The sequence below is a fragment of the Pipistrellus hanaki genome, assembly GCF_964339955.1.
Source record: "Pipistrellus hanaki genome assembly, chromosome: 4".
Lineage (NCBI taxonomy): Eukaryota > Metazoa > Chordata > Mammalia > Chiroptera > Vespertilionidae > Pipistrellus > Pipistrellus hanaki.
Genome location: NC_140506.1, coordinates 4867751 through 4893831, shown reverse-complemented (window position 1 = coordinate 4893831; position 26081 = coordinate 4867751). Strand labels below are relative to the sequence as shown.

Here is a 26081-nt window from a genome sequence, read left to right as displayed (position 1 = left end):
TTAATAATGCAGGAAGCCACTCTCAATTAACAGGAACTGAAGTGCTATTTGGAATCAATCTGCACTTAAGGAACTTTTTTTTTAGCTATTCTCTTTAGGAATGAGTGATGTATTGGGGGAGAGAGAAAGAATGAGGAGAGGCATGTATATAAAGGGGAGTGAGTCTCTGAGTCACTAAGTTTCCTTTCTCTTCTCTCTTTCCAGAGCATTATGTTCCCAAATGATAAAAATGTGTGATTATAATAAAAAATATTAACTTTAGCCACTGAAATATAAGGCATGTAAATACATCTCATAATACAAATTATAACAATTATACATATAATTAAATGTCAGATTAACTTTGCTATATATTTTATTTCAATTTTAAAACTTTGTTCAGATTTGTTCAGTATTTATAATTTACTGCTTATAACTCAAGAGCTCACAATTTTAAGACGATCAGAGTAAATGAACATTGATTAAAAACTAAGGACTTCCATCAGTAATACACAATTAAAAATGGCAGCATGCATTTGTCCTTCCTGCCCTTGCTTGTCACACCTCAATCTATGGACACTAGGTGAAAAAGGCAGAACACACTGGTGGTCTTCCCACTTCTTTTGGTCATAATGACTAAGTCAGTTGGCACACAAGTGAAGATCTCCCACAGTCTGTTTCCACTGAATGCCGTTTAAGTCAAACAAGGTTGCTGACCCCTCTTGGCTAGGCTCAATTCTCTTGCTCCAGAAGAAGGAAGATAGGGATAAAAGAGAAGAACTTTTTCAGTGGACCAGTAGGAAGACAGGCGAGGTATAGCAAGTCTAGTGCAAAGACAGGTGATCACAGTGTTGTAGAGAGGTAGCTGTGTAGTGAAGAAGCCAGCTCTGGAAAACAGTGAAACAAGGGAGGAATTCCAGGACACAGCTGGGCAAAAAGGAGAAGCCAGGACCAAACCACACAGATAATCGGTAATGTGGCTAATCCATTCATAATTTAGTGATAGTATGGTTTAAAATATTTTTTCACCAGGCTATCTCCTACGTGTCCTTTAAGACTCAAGTGTCACCTTTTCCAGTAAGTGTTTCCTGAACCCCCAGTATGATTTCTGATGCCAATCCAATGTGTTCCCAAAGACCCTGGATTTACTATTATCACTGCACTACAACCGTTTACATCCCCCCCCCCCCCAACAGAATGAAAGTTCTTCAAAGACGGGCTACAGCTTATTTGTATTTTTATTCTTAGTGCTTAGCATATACCACAGTAGGAGCTCAATAAATGTTTGCTAAGTGCATATAGACACATACGTGTTATCTGGCCACTAATTATAGATGACTAAAATTTTTTTCTTGGTGCCAACTGATCTCATCTTTCACATATATTTTAAGTAAAAAGAAAAAATCCTGCTATATTAAGAATTAAAATCACTATGCTCTTGCTAATCCAAAAAATTATAAATGAGACAAACACATCAATCTGTTTAATTCTAAAGTAATAATAGTTATGGGATACTTACATTCAAAAGTTCCATCACTATCATTATCTTCATCTGAACTGATTTCAGCATATTTTGGTTTTTCATTAACTGTGCTACGCTTGCGTTTATTCATTTTCACACGTTCACAAAGTGGCATGGTAGATTCAATTTCTGCCAGGAGTTCAGGGGGTAATTCTTTTAACACTGATTGATCTATACTACCTATTAATGAAAGTTAAGAAAAAGAGGTCAATCTGAAGATAAAGGAGAAATTTTAACTAAATTACCACAATGAAAATAAAATATAAGCATTTACAAGAATTTTCCAGGTCACTTTTGTATTTTATAAAACCCATTTATATTTAAAACTAAAATAGTCTTAATCTTAAACTGATAATGCAGTTTTTATACATTATTTAATTATATAACAATTTTAAAAACATGATGTAGGTAGCTACATCACTAATTTTTTATATAATGCCCTTTGAAAAATCTTTCTAAAACTAGAGATCCACTGGCATTACCAAGTATATCTGTAGTAGAGGGTACATCTCACTGTAACAGTAGCCAGATTTGATTTATAGAGATCTGAAGCAGTTATTTTGAAAGTAATGCTACCCCTCAGTACATACAAGAAGAATTGGAGGACATTTATAATGCCATTCTCTTCTTCTATGATCTTAGTGGCTATATAGGGTGGTTGGGACAAGCATTTTATATGCTTTCACCTATCAATGTCTACTTGAGAGCCATGCTAATACCTTTAGTATTATGGAGAATTTCCTCAAACAGAAAATACAACATATGCATTTAATTTAAAATAGTAGAAACATGAAAAGTAGGATAAACAGAAATATTTTAAAATATGAATGTCTATAACTGAAAATAATTCAAATCTATTATAAAATAAGTTCCTATTTTCTCATGAAATAATAAAGGCAGGATAAATATCAACATAATCCAATAAAAGCTATTAACATAATACTGCCTAATTATACACACGCATACACAAACACACAAACAATTGTTAGGAAGAAATTAATTATCATCTTGTTGAAAGCTAAAAAAATAAAAGTAAAAGAATAATCTATTTTTGAGGACATGTTCTTAATGACTGTTAAAGATGACAATTTTAACTTTACTTACCCATGTAAATCTTGAAATGCAAGTATAAAAATGATGTCTTGCCTGCTAAATTTTAATGACTGGGAGCAAAGAGTACCATATTGGTTGATATCAGGGAATATTAATAATCATATGATCAATATTAATACTGTAACATTTAAATGATAATAGTGCTTATGTAAAGAATAAAAGCCAATCATGACAAAAATAAATGGGTATGATTAAAACAAGTTCAAAGACCCAAGAATATATAATACTAATAAAATAAGAATATAAAAGAAATTATTATTTTAAATAGAATCTTTTTTTTTAAAATCCTCACCCAAGAATATTTTTTCCATTGATTTGTAGACAGAATGAAAGTAAAGGAGGGATAGGGAGAGGGAAAGAGAGAAACACATTGACTGTTGGCCTCCCACATGCACCCCGACTGGGGCTAGGGATCAAACCTGCAACCAAGATACATGCCCTTGATTTGGAATCAAATCCGAGACCCTACAGTCTACGAGCTAATGCTCTAACTATGAGCTAACCAGCCAGGGCTACAAGATTATTAAAATCAGAAGTCATCAAAAGAGTAAAGAAATCACAAAGTCACTGATTTGATAACCAAGAGTTTTGTCTTATTGAAATGAGAAAACACTCCTGAGATTAAAATAAACCACCCCAGTTAACAAACTCATTGGAACTAAAGCTTCAGATCATGGAAACCAGTCATATTCAGAAACAGACCAAGAAAACTCACATAAACCTCAATTTTCTAAGCCCTAGTAAACATCTTAGGCAGGTATAATGTAGTTCAGTAACAATTCTTTCAATAACCTACCCATATTAGAGAGGAGCAGCATAAATAAATCTTTATCTTCAGTCTGGAACAAAAAAATATTCAGCAGTGCAGGTTATCAATCTGACCCTCTTGTGATCCCTAAAGTGAGTTAATGTGGTTTGAAGACTCGTATCTTTTGGTACTAATAGTCCCTAAATGCAAGTCAACTTCCTCATTTGAAGCACTGGTAGGAAGAGCACCAAGGAGTATGATCTGCTGATATAGCCCTGAAAAGGCGTAGCATGTATGTGACAGAAACAAAAGGAGGCTACATGAAGAGAAACTGAAAGAATATGGGGTTCAATGAGGGCAGGACAGTGAATGTTCCTTCCACAGAGAATCGAAGGTGATCTAACCTGATCGCAGAACTTGGGGTACAGAGGAACAAAGTGCACTGGGATCAAAATCCACACTGAATGTAGGAACATGGGAGATTGGTACTAAGAGTGTTGAGGTCACAAAACACTGACATGTATATTTTCACAATTATTTGGAAAAAGCAATAGCAAACTAGGAGAAAGGAGATATCATTTTCAGGTACCAAGGCTCCTTGGTGGAGTAAAAATGAAGGAGCTGAAATTCATATATTCTTCAGCAGATGTTAACAGGGTAATGAAAGAGGGATATGTTTATAATTAAGGAGATGGAGGTCTTAATAAAAAAAAAAAGGATCAGGTAGATTAACATCTTCTAGAAGAAAAGAATCAGGAAATATATAATTTACTTTTTTTTTTAAGATGGTTTAGGATAAATAGAAGTGATGAAAAGTGATATAATTTAGTATAAAGTAGCCTTACTTTTGGTAAAGAAGCAGAAACCCTAGGTACTGGCTAGAAGCTAAATAATCTTTGTTCAGAATTACAAAAAAATTTTTTTTTTAATTTTTTTAATAAAAGGAAGAGTAGCAGTTATTCATCTGTGGCAAGGGAAGGGTGATCAAGGTCAAATCAATTTACAGCTATTTTCTTTTTGAAGCACTCTGAGCAATACTCCTGCAATGAATGCAAAGAATCACTATATAATCACTATATCCTATATAATAAAATGTTAACGACAGGTCGTTATGACGTGCACTGACCACCATGGGGCTCAACTCAGAAGCTTCCCCCTGGTGGTCAGTGAGGCGCTCCACAGGGGTAGTCTGCTCAGCCAGAAGCCTCTCCTGCCTCTGCAACAGTGCTAAAGACCCTTTGGGGGATGTCTGCCTGCCGGTTTAGTCTGCTCCCTGCAAGAGGGTGCAGGCCAGGATGAGGGACAAATGTCATGCGCTGGGCCTCTAGTACTATTATAACCTAAGAATTAGCAAGTTTCCTTTTAAATTTTAGCCAGCAATTTTCAAGTTGTGGGTTGTGACCTCTTAGTAATTTGTGAAATCAGTTTTGTGGATCTTGACCAATAGTTGTTTACAATGTAAGTGAGAATGCCAGTGTTTTATCTGTAGTGAGGGTAGGTACTAATATGTTTGTATGTGTGTTATTAGAACATGACATACATTTTATGTCTTATCTTAGATCACAACAAAATATTTTGGAGTCCTTTAAAGTTTTACGGTTGCCACCTCTCTCAAAATAGTAGAGTCAATTTAGTTAGAAAAAGCTAATCTAGGTTAATCTAACCCAATAACTTGTGGGCTTATCCTAATTTTTTAAAGCTCTAAGTTCAATGAAAGATAAATAATTTGAGTAATAATCTCAAAATTAATCAAATTGATTTTGCTCATAAGTTGACAGAATACGTTGTATCAGATAACTTAATTATCTATGGCTATAATTCTGTTATAAAACCTGCCAATGTTATGTTTTTGAAGCCCTGAAAAACCTTGGATTACTTAGAAATTACTCTTTTATTTATTTCTAAGGTAAATCTTTCTAAAAGCCCTGTAATCACCTTAAAAAAAAAAAAAAAAGACAACTTCTTGATTCATGATCATTGTTAAAAAGCTCCAGTTTTCTGTGATACTTTATACTGAGATACCTTTAGAAGTTAACTGCTATGCATAAGACTGATGAAGACAATATGAAATGATCTAGGCTTTGCTTTTGAGTTCTACTTTTAATTTGCTGAAATGAATACACTCAAATTTTGCTAACAGTGTATACCAAGCATGTCAAACTCAAAGGCTAATACGGGCTAAATAAACAAGGTTTAAGTTTATGTTTTCAACAGAGATGAGATGGAGTAAGGTGGAAGGAATGGAAGGAGAGGAGAATGTAGGACAGGAGCAAAAAATTAGGAGCTGGTAGCCAGGAGGAATAATAAGTTTGGTGTAGTTTGAGTAGTCTGCTCTGGACAGAACAAGACATTTAATAGGGAGAATAGGTTAACTGTTAAATCAGGTAAGGCTTATTAGTCTTTTGAAGAGTGACAGAATCAGAATGTGCTTTAGAAATGTTACTTTAAAAATAATTTGAAATGGGTTGGAAGAGGGTGACATTAGAAGGAAAATCTGATGTGAAAGTTATAGGAGAAACAGTATTATGAATTTAACTGTTTTTGAAAAGTTCGGTCACTATTAAATACTAACCATACCAAACTTTAGGAAGAAATATTGATATATAGATTAAAATACTATTAACTGTTTAATATGTTACGATCATGTAGAAACCAAAAAAGAAAAAAAAATAGAATCAAGCCCTAACCAATTTGACTCAGTGGATAGAGCATCAGCCTACGGACTCAAGGGTCCCAGGTTCGATTCTGGTCAAGGGCATGTACCTTGGTTGCAGGCACATACCCAGTGAGGACTGTGCAGGAGGCATCTGATCAATGTTTCTCTCTCATTAGTTTCTAACTCTCTATCCCTCTTCCTTCCTCTCTGTAAAAAAAATCAATAAAATATATTTTTTTAAAAAGAATCAAGAACAAAATTCACCTGTTGATATTTTCTATTTAAGTATTTTAATCAATGTGATCAAGTATTAAATTATACAATAATTAGTCTACTACTAACAACAACAACAACAACAAAAAGGTTACTTAATGGAAGTGGTAAATGCAAATTTTAGATCTTATTTGCTTCACAATAAACAATCTAGTTATATCAACCTATGTAAAACTTTGACTTTATATCTATATCAGGCTCAGCAAACCACAACCTGTGGGATCAAATTTGCCCCACCACTTGTCTTTGTAACAAAGTTTTATTAGAATACAGTGACAAGTATTTACACATTGTCTATGTTTGCTTTTTTACTACAATGTCAGTGGCAATTAGCCCATAAAGCCTAAAATATCTGGGCCTTTACATAAAAATTTTGCTGACTCAATCTATATCATGTCATAATTTATTCAAAATGAAACAAAGTGTCATCCACCTATATATAACTATATACCCTACATTATTATATTCTATAGAGCTCAGGTCATTCCAAATTGGTTTATTTAATGAAGACAAAATACCAAGGTGTTGCTTTATAACAAGTGAAAAAAACACTATTACAAATGAAAAAGGCAATAGAAAAGATTTAAAGAAATACCTTGCTTTAGTACCAAGGTTTTAATATTAACATAGCATTTTCATCAATGTACAGCTAGCAAATCACTATGAGAAAGAACTATAAAAAGAAACACGGTTTCTAGGAAGTCTATTATGTAAATGATAATTTTCTACTTAATATAGAAAGCAGGAATAGGAAGCAGGGATCAAATGATCCTTTCCTTGACAAATATACACAGTGAGATAAAAATAATGGCAGAAGCACAACCTAATTTTATACTTCAAGAAATTAATAAAAGAACTAAGTCCAAAGTTTGTTCAAGTAAGGAAATAACAAAGATCAGAGCATAAATAAATGAAATAGAATAAAAAAAGAAGAGAAGCCCAGAACCAAGATGGCGGCATAAACACCTGTACCTGCTGCCTCTCACAACCACATCAAGACTACAACCAAAAAACAAAACAACGATCATTCAAAACCACGGGAAGGCTGGCAGAGTAGAAGTTCCACAACTAGAAGGAAAGAAAAAGTGCATTGAGACAGGTAGGAGCTGCGGAGGCGTGCGTGAAACAGGCGAGCAACTGGGTGTGCTGCTGTTGTTTTCAATCGGGAGGGAGACAGAGCTGCTCTGAATTCCAGTTCCAGGTGAGACTCTGGGGACCCAGATTCATACAGGGAGAAACTGGACTGTCTGGCATCAGGCTGGAATGTGAGGATGGCTTGATTTTCTCTCAGAGTTGCTCTCAGTGATCATTGTTCCTGCGTGGGGACCTCTTGGGTGCAGGGCTGACTGTCAGCCATTGCTGTTTGCTCCACTCTGGTGATTCCCTGAGACACCACCCCACCCAAACTGTGCACAGAGGCTTTTGCATATGAATGGCCTGTCCTTTTTCCACCTAAAACCTGTCAAACTGCAACTGGATCAGAGAGTCCCAGAGCTTTAAAAGAAGGCCCAAGGCACAGCAGCAGCAGCCTGATTTGCTTCACAGCTGGGCCTTGTCTGGGCACTTCTAAACCTCATACAAAGAAGAGGAATTGGCATATCTCTTTATAGCTCCTGCTGGGAAACCCCAGGCAGTGGCTGACCTTGCACCTCCTTGGAGATCCAAGAGCCAGTGTACCCAGTGGTCAGGGTGGACCATAACGGATTACAACTCTTCACATCCATAAGAGACACACTCAAGGGAAAGACTCAGTTAGTACCAAAGCCCTACTGAAGCAAGTCCTGCCCCATAAGGGTGTCTCCTGCGCAACAGATCTTCCAGTGTAGACACAACTGGTTATTACAGCCAATTGTCCTGGAGGTCAATTTCTCCCAGTGATACCAACAGGACTGTGCAAACAGCCCACAAAGGGGTGCACCAAGAGTGTCCACCTCAGGTGACTGGGGAGGCTGAGCCTCTGGGCCATATAGGTCACCTAGCACACAAGGCCACTCTATCAACTCAAGAAGACTTAGCAGCTACCCAGTACATAGAAACAAACACAGGGAAGCAGACAAAATGCGGAGACAAACAAGTCACAAATGAAAGAAATGGAGGAAAGGAAACAACTGGATATAGAGTTCAAAATCTTGGTTATAAGATACTCAAGAATCTTCCAGAAACCTCCAAGAAATTTAGTGAGATCCTCAAGGCTATGAAAAAGGACCAATTAGAAATTAAGCATGCACTAACTGAAATAAAGAATAATATACTGAGATCCAACAGCAAACTAGAGAATCCCAAGAATCAAGTCAAAGATTTGAAATACAAAGAAGCAAAAAACACCCAACCAGAAAAGCAAAAAGCAAAAAGAATCCAAAAACATGAAGATAGTGTAAGGAGCCTCTGGGACAACTTCAAATGTGCCAACACCCGAATTTGGGGGTGCCAGAAGAGAGAGAGTAAGATATTGAAAAACCTATTTAAAGAAATAATGACAGAAAACTTTCCATACCTGGTGAAAGAAATAGACTTACAAGTCCAGGAAGCGCACAAAACCCCAAACAAGAATAATTCAAAGAGGACCACACCAAGACACATCATAATTAAAATGCCAAGGGCAAAAGACGGAGAGAGAATATTACAAGCAGCAAGAGAAAAAAGTTATCTATAGTGAGTACCCATAGGACTGTCAGCAGATTTCTCAACAGAAATTATGCAAGCCAGAAGGGAGTGGCAAGAAATATTCAAAGTGATGAATAGCAAGAACCTACAACCAAGATTACTCTACCCAGCGGAACTATCATTTAGAATTGAAGGTCAGATAAAGAGCTTCACAGATAAAAAAAAAGCTAGAGTTCATCACCACCAAACCAGTATTATATAAAATGCTGAAGGTTATTCTTTAAGAAGAGGAAGAAGAAAAAAGTAAAGATAAAAATTATGAACAACAAAGTAACAACAAATACATATCTATTAAAAAGTGAATGTAAAAATAAAGTGAATAAAAAATCTCTTGGACAGAATAAACTGGTGAATATAATAGAAACAGAGTCAAAAGTCGTTAAGAAAACAAACCTTAAATATTATTGTCATAGGAAAAAAATATAGCTACTAAACATTAACTATAAACTTATTTGGTAATCATTTCACAATACACACATATATCAAATAATTATTTTAATACACTTTAATAAATGTTACATGTTAATTATATGTCAGTAACACTGAAAATAAATGGTGACAGCAGCAGCTTCAAATATACAATAAATATGAAGTATATATACATAAAACTGATTTTCAAAAATTATTTTATTAAATTCAATTAAAATGGGATGACTAGTTTTTTCATATTAAAAGAAATGGACAGATTTTAGCTCTTACTATTCATTTTGGTCCTTATAAACTGTATGAAATAGGAAGAAAATTGGTTTCTCCATTTTAAAAGTGAATGAATCAAGGCTTTTAAAAGGTTATGATTTGTCCAAGGCTCTGATTCTAGTGCTCTTTGTACTATAATTTATATTGGGCTTAATGAAGAATTTTCAAAAGTTAGTACAATAGAAGTCAGAGAATGCTAAATTTTGTGGTTGGTAGAGGGTATCTATTTGACAACTGATCTTTAAACAACACAGGTTTGAATTGTGCGGGTACACCTGTAAGCAAATTTTTTTTTTCTTTTTTTCCTTTTTTTATAATATATTTTATTGATTTTTTTACAGAGAGGAAGGGAGAGAGATAGAGAGCTAGAAATGTCGATGTGAGAGAAACATCAACCAGCTGCCTCTTGCACACCCCCTACCGGGGATGTGCCCGCAACCAAGGTACATGCCCTTGACCGGAATCGAACCTGGGACCTTTCAGTCCGCAGACCGATGCTCTATCCACTGAGCCAAACCGGTTTCGGCAGCAAATTTTTTTCAATGACCAGTGCAGTAAATTGACACACACAGTTCAAACTCATGTTTTTCAAGGGTTAACTCTGAGATTAGGAATTCACATATTAAAGGAAAGACTATAGTTACATGGGAATTTTAGACTGCATGGGACTTGGTACTCCAAATACCCACTTTGTTCAAAGATCAAATGCATATTAGTATATCATGATACAGCATATATTATTATGTTACATATACACTGCATATTGTATATTATATACCATTACTCTAACACACTGAATTCTCTTATTCTAGAAAGAGCTTGACAGATATTAAAGTAATAAATACCTATTTGATATTATAATATACAATATATACTATATAATATTAATTTACTATAGTAAATACTAATAGTATATGTTATACTATACTATTTATCTTTTAAAAATATATATATTTTATTGATTTTTTAAAGAGAGGAAGGGATAGAAAGTTAGAAACATTGATGAGAGAGAAACATCCATCAACTGCCTCCTGCACACCCCCCACTAGGGATGTGCCCGCAACCAAGGTACATGCCGTTGACCGGAATTGAACCTGGGACCTTTCAGTCCGCAGGCCAATGCTATATCTGAGCCAAACCAGTTATGGTGGGATTTATTTGTATGAGGGTCTTGTAGGGTAGGGTTTTCATAACTTTTTCTTAGAAAAGGGAATTCAGTATGTTAGAGTTATGACTATTTCTTCATAAACAGGTTCGCTCAGAATTATCTGTGATCTTCTCACCCTTCAATCATGTATATTTCAACAGATAGGCAAACTTTATAGAAGCTATGTCCTCAGGCTGGCTTGAGATATGAAATGGAAAGGAGAGAACACCACTAGCAAACTTTAATACATTTAATTTTTATGAAAAGGTATTTCTATGTAATGAACCTCTTTAAATTAATATTGTCAATTATCAACGAAGCAATTTTGGACCAAAAAATTTCTGTGAATGAAAATCATGGATGAAAAATTTTAAAAGAGTACTCTAAAATCACACTCAACAATAGCTAGATATGTATTAAGCCAATTCTTGTAATAAAATAATCTCCAAACACTTCCTAAAGATATCACTGCTGATAAAGTCTTTTCTTTTTAATATTTTATTGATTTTTTACAGTGAGGAAGGGAGAGGGAATAGAGAGTTAGAAACATCAATGAGAGAGAAATATCCCCCACTGGGGATGTGCCCACAACCAAGGTACTGTACATGTCCTTGACCGGAATCGAACCTGGGACCCTTGAGTCCGCAGGCCGAAGCTCTATTCACTGAGCCAAACTGGTTAGGGTGCTGCTGATAAAGTCTTTACAAAACTAAAAGCTTTAGTTTTTCAGAAAAATATTTTATAAAACTAATCAAATTAACTGAAATAAATTTCCATTACAGTATTATTAAAGATTCTGAATATTACAATCCTACATACTTTACCAAAAATTCCTCAACTTAGGAATTCAGAAACTACACTAAAAGGTCACTCTCAGAAATAGTACTTTTAAATTTACAGAAGGTTAGAGTCCAAAACATAATCCAACTAGACTGTTCAGTGCTACATAAAAAGCAAGTAGATAATGTATTTTATTGATCAATATTTGATAATAACTGCCATAAATGAGGTGAAATAAGTGTCCCTAATAATGACTACAATCATTAGCTAATCAAAGCACTACAATTTAAAGGCTATAATCTCAAGTAACAGGTGGTATGGCATATTTTTTAAAGTAGTGAGTGCAAGTGATGGAAAACTAGTTATTAGAAGGATGAAAAAAAAATTTCTTTAGATATTAAGCTATTTTGAGACACTCAAGAATGTGAAAAATCAAAAGCTGTTTACATGTATAATTACTGATACTAAGCTGTTAACACTTTTAGAACATGTTAATCAATTATCGTGTCAGTCTTAAAAGATCTCATAACTATTTAATTTAGAGATGTATTGTACATTAGAGTATATTATGACAATATTCTTAACAAAATATTTTAATAATAGATATTATTTTTGCATTCAACATATTTTAATAGACAAATATTTTTTTAAATGTTAAAGTTTTTACAAAGGTCATGCTGTTCTCTATCCCTATTCTTCCGATTGGCAAGGAAGAAACTAGGTGATGATGACAGAAGCAAGAGAACAGAATGATTACCAAGCCCATCTTGTAACAGTTATAGAGCAAAACAAAGGTAAAGGGTAAATTAAACAGACATGAATATGATTAGGTCTCCTCTGAATCTTAATAAAAACTAGATAGTTTGCAGAGTGAAAGAGTCATTACAAAGTTTAAGGAACAGAAAGTTGAAAATTAAGTGTATCTTGAACTTGGTTCTACTGACAGGAACTTAATGGACGGAAATACAATTTTAATTTACAAATAAAAACCTTTTCAGAATATGGTGGCAATACAGTCTCTATTCATTAAGTAGGCACTTAATATGCTGTTATTATACTAGTATACAACATATTGTGGTAGGTACTAAGGATATACACATATCTAAACAGAAATTAAAACAAATGTAACAATATCACTTTACATTTAATAAGTTCAAAAGACAAAATAAGTAATCTACACCATGAGTCATAAATCTATATTGCTACCATTCAATATTTACAGTTAAAGCATATTCAACAAATTTCAAGTTACTCTAAAGAATGAATATTTTAAATATGCACATCAAATAAAATACTTAAAAGATGAAATTTTATGGCTCTTCTCAAAAAAAAAATCCACACAACCTACCAAAATTTTTGACTTAGGAATTAACCACAAATGTATCCCAGCACTATTCAGCCTAATTCCTTTACCTAGACAGTGGTTGGCAAACTGCAGCTCGCAAGCCACATGTGGCTGACCAGCCGAGGTTTGCTGCTCTGTTGACTAATGAGTTTGCCGACCACTGACCTAGAAAAACACCAGTGTCAAAATAGATGATTTTCTGTGACTCTCCAAAGTAATTCCCAAGTAAAAACGTATACAAAGGGTCAGTAATCTACTATGCATGTAATTTTTAAAAAAATCCAAAATATGAATAACACTGACATGCTAACTTAGCAGTAGAGATCTAAGATAAAACCAAAAATAATTCATTACTAAAAAAAAAAAAAAAAAAAAAAAAAGATATGAATTTTAAGAGATAAATAAAGCAAAAATTATTATGGGATCTTGAAATGAATCTAAGCACTGAAATAATAGTTTTGATAACAGGTCCACTTATAATTGCAGATAGATTAATATATGTGTTTATATATACATATAATTCACATGCACACACATACTCTACTCACACGCAGACAGACACACCTCGATAGCCTACTTACTAACAGAACATATCTACAATAGTATATATATTTGTGTAAAAGTACATTTAGGAGAAACAAGAATTAGTACTAAAAAGTTCACATTCACAGGCAATGAAATTACATATAAAAACCACAGGAAATAATACAGCAGTTACTATCTAGGAGGTATATTCATTTGTTGATGTTCAGTTGCAAAGATTCATTGTTAAAACAGAGCATAGAAAGCAAGGCTAGCATAAGATGACAGATGGCAGGAGAGAAAAAGATGATCGAGATCAAGGTTGACAAAAGGGTACCACTTTCCATCTGATCTTTCTAAAATTGCTTAAGTATACTCTTTACTATATATACATATACATATACATATATATATATATATATATATATATATATATATATCACTCCCAGACTTTTAGTCAGAATTTAAGATGCACTCTTAGAAAATAAAAACAATTAATTTAAGCTGAAATATTAATTATATGTATAGGTCTGATTGCCATAATTTTAAATGCGAAAGTTTTGCCTAGCCAGTGTGGCTCAGTTGGTTGGAGCGTCGTCCTATGCACAGAAGAGTTAACTCCCTGTCAGGCACATACCCAGGTTGGAGCACATAGGGGTAGCATCCATCTCTCTCTCTCTCTCTCTCTCTCTCTCTCTCTCTCTCTCTCTCCTCTTAACATTAATAAAAACATATCCTCAGGTAAGTATTAAAAAAGAAATCTGAAGATTTCACTAAAATACAAATATTAGTGATTCAAAAACAATCTTTTTCATTTTTGAAACAAAAAACACACAAATAAATTAACAGTGAAAGTAAATGTTTAATGAAGACCAAGAAAGAATAAAAATAGATTAGTCATAACAAGTTACTTTTTAAAGAATTCTTAGTAATAACACTATGTTTTAATAAGCTTTTTAAGATAGACAATGCACAATAGCATTTTACAAAAATAACTATTATACCTTCTATATCTCCTAATACACAACTCTCCGATGATGTAAATGTTCTCTATCTTGCCACATTTGACTATGAAGGATGTGTATTTTAAATTTAGTTTAAACTAATTTCAATTTAAACAGCCTAATGAAACAGGTGACTGTCATAAAGGATAGCATAGTTCCATTCATATTTGTTTGTAAGTATAAATGTAAGTTTTTATTTAATGAACTTCTTTCACAGAATTAGAACTTAAAAATCAAATGAAATTTCCCCTTTATTGCTTTAAGAACTATATCTCAATCTACTGATATTGCATGGGCTAAATATTAGGTCTTGCCACACAATATCATCTATCTATCTCTCTATTTCACTATCTAAGTATCTACCTATCTACCTATAAAGTCGTATACAAAGGAAAAAGGAACAAAAAAATTATGTTTTCTGTACAAACTGTCACTCTTTTCAGCACTTAAGACTCCTGTTACCCCCTCCCCCCTGGAAAATATACAACTTACTCAAGTATCTGGAGAATTTAACTCAGCAACCATGCAAAAAACAAAGCAAAACACCTCACTAATTATTTAACCCAACTTGAGGCACATATCATTCCCTCTGACTTTTCTATAGAAAAGAACTAAACTATATATTTTTTAAACAACACATTTGTCACTGACCAACTCTTCAGCAAAAAATAAACTTCTATGTAACTATCTAAACCATATAAATTCAAACTATTCACCAATAATCAATAATTAACTCAGAGATAAGTCCGTAAGAAAACAGTATTGAGACACTGTTCAGTCTTTAAACATTTGTAACACTGATTTTTGTATACTGTATAGTTCAACTGAGATGTTAGAAATTAAAATTCGTTACCTCATTATAGAATGAAATATCTCTACAGTTAACTTGTTAGAAAGTTGTTAAATTATCCATTCTAATAATTCCCTTGACTTACAGGCAATTTCCAAAAATACTACTTAAAATAACTAAATAGTAAAAGAAATTATCTCTGTGTACCACCTAGTAAAAGATATAACTATGATAAGCAGTTCAATTAAGCCTGGGAGATAAAGAAGTTTCACTGAACTTTTTATCTATATTACTGAAAAAAAAATTTCACTATTATTTTGCATAAATGTTATATTTTCATGTAGTGGTGTTTCAATTTTGGTAAAATTTCCATTTTTTAAAATCTTTAGTAACCCTAATATGTAAAGAAAAACTGATTAGAATACAAATGGTATTAGTATAATCATTCTTACCTTTATTTGACTTTGATGGTTTATTCTTGATAGGTTTAAGGGAACTTCGTGATTTGTCCTCTCTATCTTTAATAAGTTTCTGAACATCATCCAAAGACAGTTTTTGCAGAACAACTACAGGCTTAGCTCCTTTATTTAGATCTTCAACTAATCCCATTTTTTCTACTTTGTCTTTCTGTTCTCCTTTCATTTCCATTTTCTTTGTCTCCTGAGTAATATTGCCATCTTTATCCCTCTTGATTTTTGGAATGACAAAATTCTTCAATGCACCAGACCTGCCCCCCAACAAATAACTTGGAAATTCTGCCTTATTATCAGTGTGTGCTTTATTACTGTCTACTTTACTCTTGTTACCCTCTGTCCTTTTGTCATCTTTACTATTAGGTGATTTGAAACCAGGCTTATCAGGTCTTGATTTATTAGAATCTCCTTGTTTAACACGAGGACTGTCAGGCCTTGATTTTTGCTCTCCAGAAGATGGCCTTTCCCTCGAGTCCCCCGATTCATGTCTGTTTTTTCTTTCTATTTTATCAGGTTTTGAACCATCAGGTTTAATGCCATGTTCATTTCTACTGGAGGATCTCAATGTTTCTGGTCTTCGAACTCTAGACTGATCCCCCCGATGTCGGTCTGATTCACTCCTGTCATCTGACTTTTGTTTACTATCATGGTCACGTCTTAGTGACTCAGAAATCGATCGTCCATCAGGTCTTTGTTTTAAGGCTTCAGCTCGTTCTGATTTTAACCGAGGTGAATCAGATTTAATATCCTGTTTATGTTTAGACAATTCAGGCTTTTTCTCTGTTGATGGCTTTCCAGAATCCCTCCTATTTTCATGCCTATGTTTTGGTGTATCAGGCCGACCTTCACTTTTTTGCTTTGGAGTTTCAGGCCGCCCATCGCCCTTTTGTTTTGGGGTTTCAGGGTGCCCATCACTCCTTTGTTTTGGAGTTTCCGGTCGGCTTTCACCCTTTTGCTTTGGGGTTTCAGGTCTTGACTTTGTTGTGTCTGATCTACCATTATTTTGTTTGTTGTCATTTGGCTTTGTGTCGGATAGTCTATTTTCATTCTGTTTAGGCTCCGTTGTGGTGCTCTCATTTTGTCTGGATTCTATAGTTCTGTTCTCATTCTTTTTAGGTTCTTCTGTTTGTGTTTCAATTTTCATTTCTAACTTACTTTCACTTGACTTTGTCTCCACCAATCTATTTTCATTTGGTTTAGATTCGGCCAATCTACTTTCATTTTGTTTTAATTCACTCTTTGAAAGCTCAAGATCAGACTTTTTTTTAGGAGTCTCAGGATGGTTTTCTGGTGTAGATTTAAGATTCCCAATAATATCTTCCTGAAGAACAGAAACAGGTGCATCATTACACTGGTTGATTTCTTCAGGCTTTTTTATGGAGTCTGAATCCTGAGTTACAGAAGCCTGAGAGTCCACTCTTCCTGCCTGATGAAGATCAATGCTAACCATTAATGCTGGCCTTGACCCATTTCCCGTAGAACCCGTCTCCTGAGAAGCTGGTCTATTACCTCCTGTAGCACCCCCAGCCTCCTGTGGGTAAGAATCTTGTTTTCTTTTTTTCAAAGGCTTATCTGAAATTTAAAGATAAATATTCAGTATCAGTAATAGACATATATTCTTATCTTATTAAAAAACCATATGGACTTTGACTATTTTTTAAAGTCATAATGTTTTTTAAAAATGTGATGAATGCAAATATCAATATGCATATATAAAATAGTAGGCATGAATGACATATTTTAAACCAAGTTTTGAGGAAATATTCATGCTTGCTATATCTCAATAATTGTTAGTGACTATAGCAAAAAAAAAAAAATTAATAGCATACTTGTTGAGTATATAAGTAAGCCTAAGAATATAAAATAAATGGAACTTAAAATACATTAAATACAAACATATTTTTGTTTGTATATGTTAAAGATAAAACACATTCTTTATATATCAATAAGGCAACCAGTTATAAATCATGTATTCTCATTTATTATCATTTTAACTATTAACCTAAAACTACAGAGACGTAAATCTGCCAACATATTAAAAAGAAAATGTAAACTTTAGAAAATGTAGAAAAGTTTGGAAAAGAATAAAGCCCGAAATAAAACAAATGAGGGGAGTAAGAAAAAAATTTAATAGTTCATTAACCTTTGATCCAGGATTCAAATTCTTCAAGGTGTCAACAGCACAAATGGAATTTAAAAGCTAATACAGAGAAGTATATTTAAAATAAGGTAGCATTATAAGTATAAAAATGAAAGCATATATGGACTTTTTAGATAAATCCTGCCATAAGCAACTTCCACTGAGAAAACATAGCTGGGCTTCAATGTAGATTTCTAGGGTTCTATAGCTTGGCCTCAGGAAGAAATTATTTACAGTATTCTGAAATGTAAAGACAAAAATACAAACAAACACAAATCCACCACCACAATGAAATATCAAAGAAATTTTAACAACTGTATTTCTGTGCATGATTAATCTTAAGAGTCTGCTAGGTCATTTTCAATAAATTAAATCTCTTATTAGTTCTTGGAAATAGTTATATTATAGCACCTTGAGGTTTTCCTGCTATACTATTTACTTGCTGAATTGCCTGGCTATCTTTTAAGTCATTTTAAATCATTTTTTGCAGGAGAACTTCTAGATTCTTTTATATATTCATTAATGTGATACAATATCATTTAAAGAAATCAGTATGACAAGGCTAAAGTCAAAATGGACACTAAAACACAGCCCCTTATCGTTAGGGAATTAAGTTCTGAAAACTTTTTTTAATGGCAATACTGCTTTTATACACCAAAGGTTCCATCATTTTGTTTTCAAAGTTAGAAGAAATTCATCCAGTTTAAATCTTATCAAATACCAGTAAAATTTACTTCAGATATTTGTTGATAATTTTGTAGAACAACGTCATTCTGCTTTTTCAGTTATTCAGAAGTCAAATCTACCATCACATATATTCCATTTGCAAAACTATAGATGATGATAATAATAATAATAATGATAATAAGTATATTATCCTTAGACTGTTTTCCCTAGTTAATCTGGTAAAATTATAAGTATATTAATTAAAATTATAAGTATATTAATTATAAGTATTATATGAAGCTTTTTGCATCAATAACTAAAAACAATACTCAGAATAATTAATTTATATTTACAGAATTTTATTTTTAAATGTTCTGCCACAAAATAATCTTTATATTTTATCATAGGGCACAACAGATAATTACCTCATAAATAGGATGCTTTATCACATTCTACTTAATCCTTAAATGTTTATAATAGGAATCTAGAAATTAAAATTTAAATCTAGTATAACCTAAATTTTTTACATTTTTCAAAAAATATGCTTTGTGAAAGTTCTTAAAACTATGACATAAGTCTCAGGCATCTGAAGATTTCTCAAGAAATCCATGGCTCATGCTTTTATTAATATGAGCAATCTGTCTTTCAGGAGAACATTAAAATACCTTGAAGGCTAAATTTTAAAGAATTACAAAATACTTAAGCATTTATACATTATTAACCTATTTAGCAAATAGTTTAATTTCAAAGAAGTTACCATGTTTGATTTAGTTATCTTAAACTATAGATGTTGTAATTATTTATAACAAAAACTTATGAAAGCATTTGCATAAGAGTAACATTAAGATTGGGAAAGATCTGATAATTTGCTGCACTATGCATAAACTTTGCTAAATAGAAAGTTTTAATTTTTCAACTATTGCACAGTAGGCACCTCTTTTGTAAAACTGTGAAAAATTCCATTACTGCTGCAAGGATTCTTGGACACATTAAAAACATGCAGGTTCTGATTCAATTGATCTAATTCCGTTTCAACAGTGGTCGGCAAACTCATTAGTCAACAGAGCCAAATATCAACAGTACAAAGATTGAAATTCCTTTTGAGAGCCAAATTTTTTAAACTTCTTCTAACGCCACTTCTTCAAAATAGACTAGCCTAGGTCATGGTATTTTGTGGAAGAGCCACACTCAAGGGGCCAAAGAGCCTCATGTGGCTCGCGAGCCGCAGTTTGCCGTCCATGAACTTATTCTTGTAAAGTGGCTCTGAATCTGCATAGGTTATTTTTGTCTATCCACTTTTATTATCAATCTTCATACATCATAACCTTCATCTAATGATGGAAAACCATCTCTATGAAGAATAATTTTAATATTTGGTACGCTGATTATTGTTAAGCCCTGTTTAGCATTGGGAACCGTAAGATTAGCTATCAGAATGTACATAATCCTGAAGAAAATGCTTAGACCAGCACCACTTGTCATCCAAATGCTAATATTCTGAAAATAAGATCCATATTATGCTTATACGAAACAAAGTATAACACTTGCTTAAATCTACTCCATATAACTAAAAGCACTTAAATTAGGAATCACAACAATTATACACATAGTAGCCCATTATGAAAAATGAAAGCATGCACCCTTAAACCACAGTATAATTAACAGTGGTTAATTGCCCTATTTATATTCAAAATCCCAGTCTCTTATTTCAAATGACAGTAGGTAGTAATTTACTTCTTATGAGGGTCACAGTGCAAGAATATTATAATATGATAAAAAAAATTAGTATAGCTAGGCCATTCCTTATACTTGCTAACATGGAAAGTGGACCTTGGGAAAAGATGAAATTAGGCAAAGATAAACAAAGAAACCCCTCTTTGACAAAAGAAAGCAGGAATTTTCAGCACATGAAGGAGATATTAATGCCTATGGTAGGTTATTTCAGAAGCAAAGATGAATAGTCTTTACATTTTAATTTATGTAATTACAGATGTTAATATATGAGTAAAAGACTGAGAAAGGGGTCCTTTAAGAATACTATAAAAGATTAAGTTACAGAGAGTTAACCTATCAGTGTATATAAGACTAATCATATAAGAGAGAACAGGACAAAGGGAAATAAATATCCAGCAGCCAGAAAAGTGTTTATGTGTGGAACAGAAGACATGTGTGGTACATTAGGTTCTACATACTAGGTGAATATTTATTGAGAGTAGTTTATTCCTCTTATCAAATTTCACAATTATCAAATCATATTTCTAATATTACAAGATACAGATTTTTATATTTCTGGTCTATGGAAGTGAATGCTTCTCTCGTAACACATGAATATAATAGAAACAAGTTCAGAACCTAAAGTAGAGCTCTCAGTAGACCAAAGCAGTTTTTTTCTCTCCTTACCACCACCAATACAATAGTTATAATATAAAAAAGTTCTCAATGTCCAACTTTAGAGTATAGTAACTAGCAATTTTATAATTTAGTCCTAAAGTGTAGTAGTTACTAGTGATAAATTCATTTCAAAAAATGTTTAATCTCTCAAGGGCTGACTAAAACTAACCACTTCAGAAAATTTGGTTTTATTTATGATCTCACCTGCAATTGTGGAACAACATATCAAACATTTAATCTTTCTAAAAAATCTCAAGATAACTTTCTTATATATAAAACACTATCCCATCACACAACTCAGAAACTAAATACAAAATGACATGGTTCAAATCAAAGGTGCTAGGTAGTACCTAAATTTCAAAGGTTTTCAAATAAAGCCAGGAAATAATGGGAACATGGCGTTCAGAAAGAAGTTAGAAATGTCAACACTAATATGAGGTCATCAAAATCAGCATAACCAATTTGGGAAAACATACATATTAAATTCATCTAAATAAAATTAAAAATCAGATATCTCTAATAAACATTTTTTTCCCTTTAATCCTATAGTACCAGATACCTCTGTAACTCAACTTACAGAGCTCAAAATTCTATGTCAACTCTGGCTCCTTTAACTTTTCAATTATATTTCCTATAAGTTAATTAGATAATTAAAAGTAAAATACCTATTATAAAAGCTTTTGAAAGAACAGTATGCTGTTTATTGCTTTTGCTATTCTCCCCTAAGATAAGTTAATGGTCTAAAATAAGTTTGCTAAAAGTCAATTAGCCCTATGTACTATCCTTATTTTCATTCAAGTTTTATATGTAAAATCTTTGGCTTCAACAAATAGGATAAAATAAAAGTTCAGGAAAGGTAAAAAACAACAACCAAAAGTCCAGCATTTCTTATTTTGTTCCTACGAACAATTTTAAAAAATCACTTGAAAAATTATACTCAACTTTCCAAAAATACCCATTAAATAAAATATCATACAAAAGAATTCAGTCCTCAAGAATAATTCTTGGTCAAGAAATTACAATTCTGTTTTCTGCAAAACTGGTCATAGAATTCAGGACTTTGGAGTATGTTAATATTATCAAGAGAAGCTGAATATTACTACTCTCTTCATTTGACATGCATATACTTTTATAAGAGACTATAGGAGATATATTTTGGAACGCCCATAATATATTTATTTCCTGAACTCCACACCACTAAACAAAGGGGAAGTACAAGCAAACACTTTTATTTCATCCTTCACATCAACGATTTACTAGTTAAAAAAAAAAAAAATCATCCCAGTTCCCTAGTCAATAAAATGAAAATTTCTAGCATTCTCTTTACTTGCACTGAACTGTGATTTCTATATTTAGAAAACATTATAATACAACAGTTACTATAGTCTATTTTTGCAATAACATTTTAAAAAGCCATCATGATAGGAAATATAAAATAAATCTTCAGTATGTTTCTTAGTATAGGAACACAATTATCTAGAAATAATCCTGTCACTTACGAAAGAAATTACATCTAAAAATGAGATCTTCTCAACATTGTTTTATTTTATAATTACTGAGAAAATATAACCTTATCTATCTAGAATATTAGTAAGTATAAAAGTAAATAATAAAGTATGCTTTGATTTGGGTAATGAGGTATTTAAAAGCTGACATGTAAAGACAGCAAATTCATAAACTTACTAATTTCTAATTTACTAATTTCTCTTAAAGAAATCAAGAACTTAACAGGGAGCTTTCATTTGATAATTATTTAGTAAGCAGCAACGAAAGTCCACTCATAGACCATGTGTCTTGAAACTCATCCTAATATACTAGGTCAGACAAAAGGGAATACTTATCTGTAATCACAAACAAAAGATCTTTGATCCTGAAGGTTTGTTATTTAATATTAACTTAAAACTCTTTTAATAATTTTATTAAAAAAGTCACATAATGAAGATGATAGAAGTAAAAACCACATAAAACATCTAATCTATAAAAATAAAAGTGTTAATATGCTAATTAGACTGGATAGCCAAATGACCTTTTGGATGACCTTCAAGGGCTGAGCTCCTTGCATGAATTTTGTGCATCGGGACTCTAGTTGTATAATAAGCATACATACAAACTTTTTTTAAGCGACTGATTCAAAATACCTTGATTAAGCAAATAAAAAAAGGCGATGATACAAACCTGTATTAACCTAATTTGTGAAAAATGCATGTGATATAGAAATGCTAATGTTCACTTTAGTAGACAAACACTGATAAAATCACTTGGTACATAACAGGTGATGGATCTGTAATATAGACTTACCAAATCTCAGTCGTTGCAGATAAAAATGAAATTAAGTTATTTTGAGGTACAAGCATTAGTAATGAAAATAAGACAGAAAAGACACACAAAGAATTATAAACTATAATGAGGAAAATAAGAGTAACTTAAAAATACTTTTCTGATATTGTAATATTTGCCCAGAGTAAGAAGTATTGAGTTTATTTTACCTTTATCTTGAACTTCTTTTGAAAAGCGCTCCCTTTCAATAGCTGATTCTCTTTCTATTCGCTCAATTTCAGCCCATGCATCCAATTCCACTTCATCATATATAGGTCCCTGTTGTGATACCTGTTGCTGATTCTGTACCACAGAAGTCTGGGGCTGTTTGGTAGCAACTGAAGTGTTCTGTTGTAAAACAGGCACTTGATTTGCTGGAAGGAATGCTGTTTGTTCTTGCTGCGACAAACACTGAGCAGCATTTAGTGGGCAGTTTACATCCTGTGGAGTAATGGGTGTTTTTGAAGTCTGTCCTGGGTACTGCACATTAAAAGGAATATCATTTTCTGAAACATTGCTATTTTCCATACCAGAAAGCATATCGTCTTGCTGATCCATGTCTGAAGACCTTACACGAGAAAGTCTTAATGTGAGCTTAGTAGAGTCCTTGGATGGAGAACTAATGATGTCATACATTGCAGCTTTCTCATTCTGGTCTTTTTCATCCTTGCCTAATTTCATTTTCTTTTGCTTCTTTTGTTTTCTTTCTGGAGAATCTAGCAAGATATCTGGTGGAACATCTCGAGGTGACGAACAAGGTAGAGGCTGCTGAGATTGTAGGATTAATGGTGGTCTTGACCCTAGAAAAACAATTCAACAGGCAGAAATGAATAATTATGCTAATTTTACATTTTCTTATATTGTGATAGAAACAATATATGATGCTAGAAAAAGTATTAGGAAATTATCTAATCCAAGCTACTTAGTTACAAAAGGAAGCCTATAAAGACTTGTCCCACTATGGTCTGGTAGCTTACTGGGAGATGATCCAGGTTTCAATCGAGGTATGGCTATCATTTCCCACACCAGTATTATTTCTAATTTTGTCACTACAGTCAATTGAATACTTATGTATACAAGAAAATTAAGTGGGAAAAATTACAATTAGTCTTCATTAACTTCACAAACTGTTGGTAAAGTATTGATTCATGCATTTATATGGTCTTCTCTTTGTCTCTCCACTTAACATCATTCTCTCTTTAGTTTCTTATTAGAAAACTATGCAAGTTTAGTTTTAGTTTCTTATTAGAAAACTATGCAAGTTTAATTTCAAGCAAGTATACCATTAAATTAACAAATGCTATATGATATAAGAGGTTTTAAGATGCTAATTAAATGTAAAACTTTTAGTTAACTAACTGATGAAGGAAAATAGCATCGTTATATTTCAGAAATGAAAGCATGATTTTATCTGAATAATGTATACAATATATTTCTTGTCATTAGAATATTTATTAAGTTTTAAAATCCATAGGAAATTATAAAAATTGGTTAAAATGCAAGTGCTTTTATAAAAATAACTGAAACCTAGACTTGTCTTAAATTAAGATTTTACTATTTAAGCATATAAATATTTAAATGGTTTCCATGATACATAAATCTGATTTGGGAATCCTGTTAGGGAAAGTAGTCAACAATGATACCAAAATTGAGTAAGATAGTTAATAAAAAAAAGTACAGTGAAAGATTAAGTCTACTAATGGAAATCTTGAGAAATAAGAGAGCAGAGAGAGGAGTTATTTAAGAAAAAAAATCCATGAAAGAAATGAGAAAAATGGTATATTCAATGTGAAATAAGGTTTTTTTTTGTGGGGTATGTGGCTGGAGTGGGGAGGATAGAGAAAGCTGATGGATAATTTCAAGTGTTTAAGTGAGGTAAGAAGTTTGTGATTTGTAAAGATCACTGGATATAAATCTTGTTCTCCAGTTAACGCTTTCAAAATCCAGTGAGAATGATATTGTATATATCTAAAAACACTATCAATAGTTTATAGGGGGTACGATTTATTTTTCCCCCAATAAATGAAAAACAAGAAAATAGTTTTTGGTATTCTGAATTACAATGCTTGAGTTGTTATAATTAACTTGAAACACGAAATGCTGACAGAAATTTTAGTTACAATAATACCTTTAGGAGTTCCATCACTTCCAGCAGGGGAGCATACTGACTGTGGAGATCTCAATGGAAAAGATGCAGCATTCCTCAACGTTGAAGAATCTCCATCCTAAGAATAGAGTATAAAATTTGTATCTTGAATGATAGAAGAAGCTTTATAGAAATCTTAAAGAGAACCAATAAAAGACATAAATTACTGACAGGTAAAGTGTTGGTACCAATTCAAAAGCATAATTCTTCTGCACTTTCCTGTTTTCTTCGTGGTATATCTTAGAAGAATTGAAAGTGTATCCAAAAGAATCAACAGCCTACGCATGGCAATGGATAAGAAAACGGGTATTACTAGTACACTCCGCTTTTGTTTACTATTTCTACAAAAGGAGCTGTGAACACCCTAGCAGGCGTAAATTTCTTGAGAGCAGCATCCACTGTCATCTCTGGTATTACCTTAGATACATGTAACTTTTGTGATAATACCACCAAAACAATAACAAGTCAAATTTCCATAATGTGGAATATTTTATCATCATCAAAGTAACAATTACATTGAAGAATTAAATTAAACAAAGGAATAATTAAATTCTAAGGGAAAAGTTTTATAAAGGTCTTAGAGGGGAAAAATATGTAAGTACTAATAAGTATGGTTCTTTATTTAAGAGAACATTTTTGTGTGAGCATATATTTAAAAGTAAAATTATACTTCTATTTACATTAAGAACCTTAATTTCTAGACCAAGAGT

The 26081-nt window shown here is 32.7% G+C and overlaps 1 protein-coding gene across 5 annotated transcripts in view; it reads right to left on the bottom strand.

Annotated features, from left to right (window-relative positions):
- The window catches only part of NIPBL (NIPBL cohesin loading factor), a 157941-nt gene that overhangs the window by 63889 nt on the left and 67971 nt on the right, over positions 1 to 26081 (bottom strand). For 4 of the 5 annotated variants that reach the window (XM_084880551.1, XM_084880549.1, XM_084880550.1 and 1 more), the window contains 4 exons: positions 25354 to 25450; positions 23396 to 24025; positions 15692 to 17284; positions 1499 to 1681 (listed from right to left, as the gene is read on the bottom strand). In XM_084880551.1, the coding sequence (XP_084736677.1) occupies positions 1499 to 1681; positions 15692 to 17284; positions 23396 to 24025; positions 25354 to 25450 (2503 nt within the window). The remainder of the gene's footprint in view (positions 1 to 1498; positions 1682 to 15691; positions 17285 to 23395; positions 24026 to 25353; positions 25451 to 26081) is intronic. The other variant, XM_084880553.1, reaches the window with a different exon arrangement.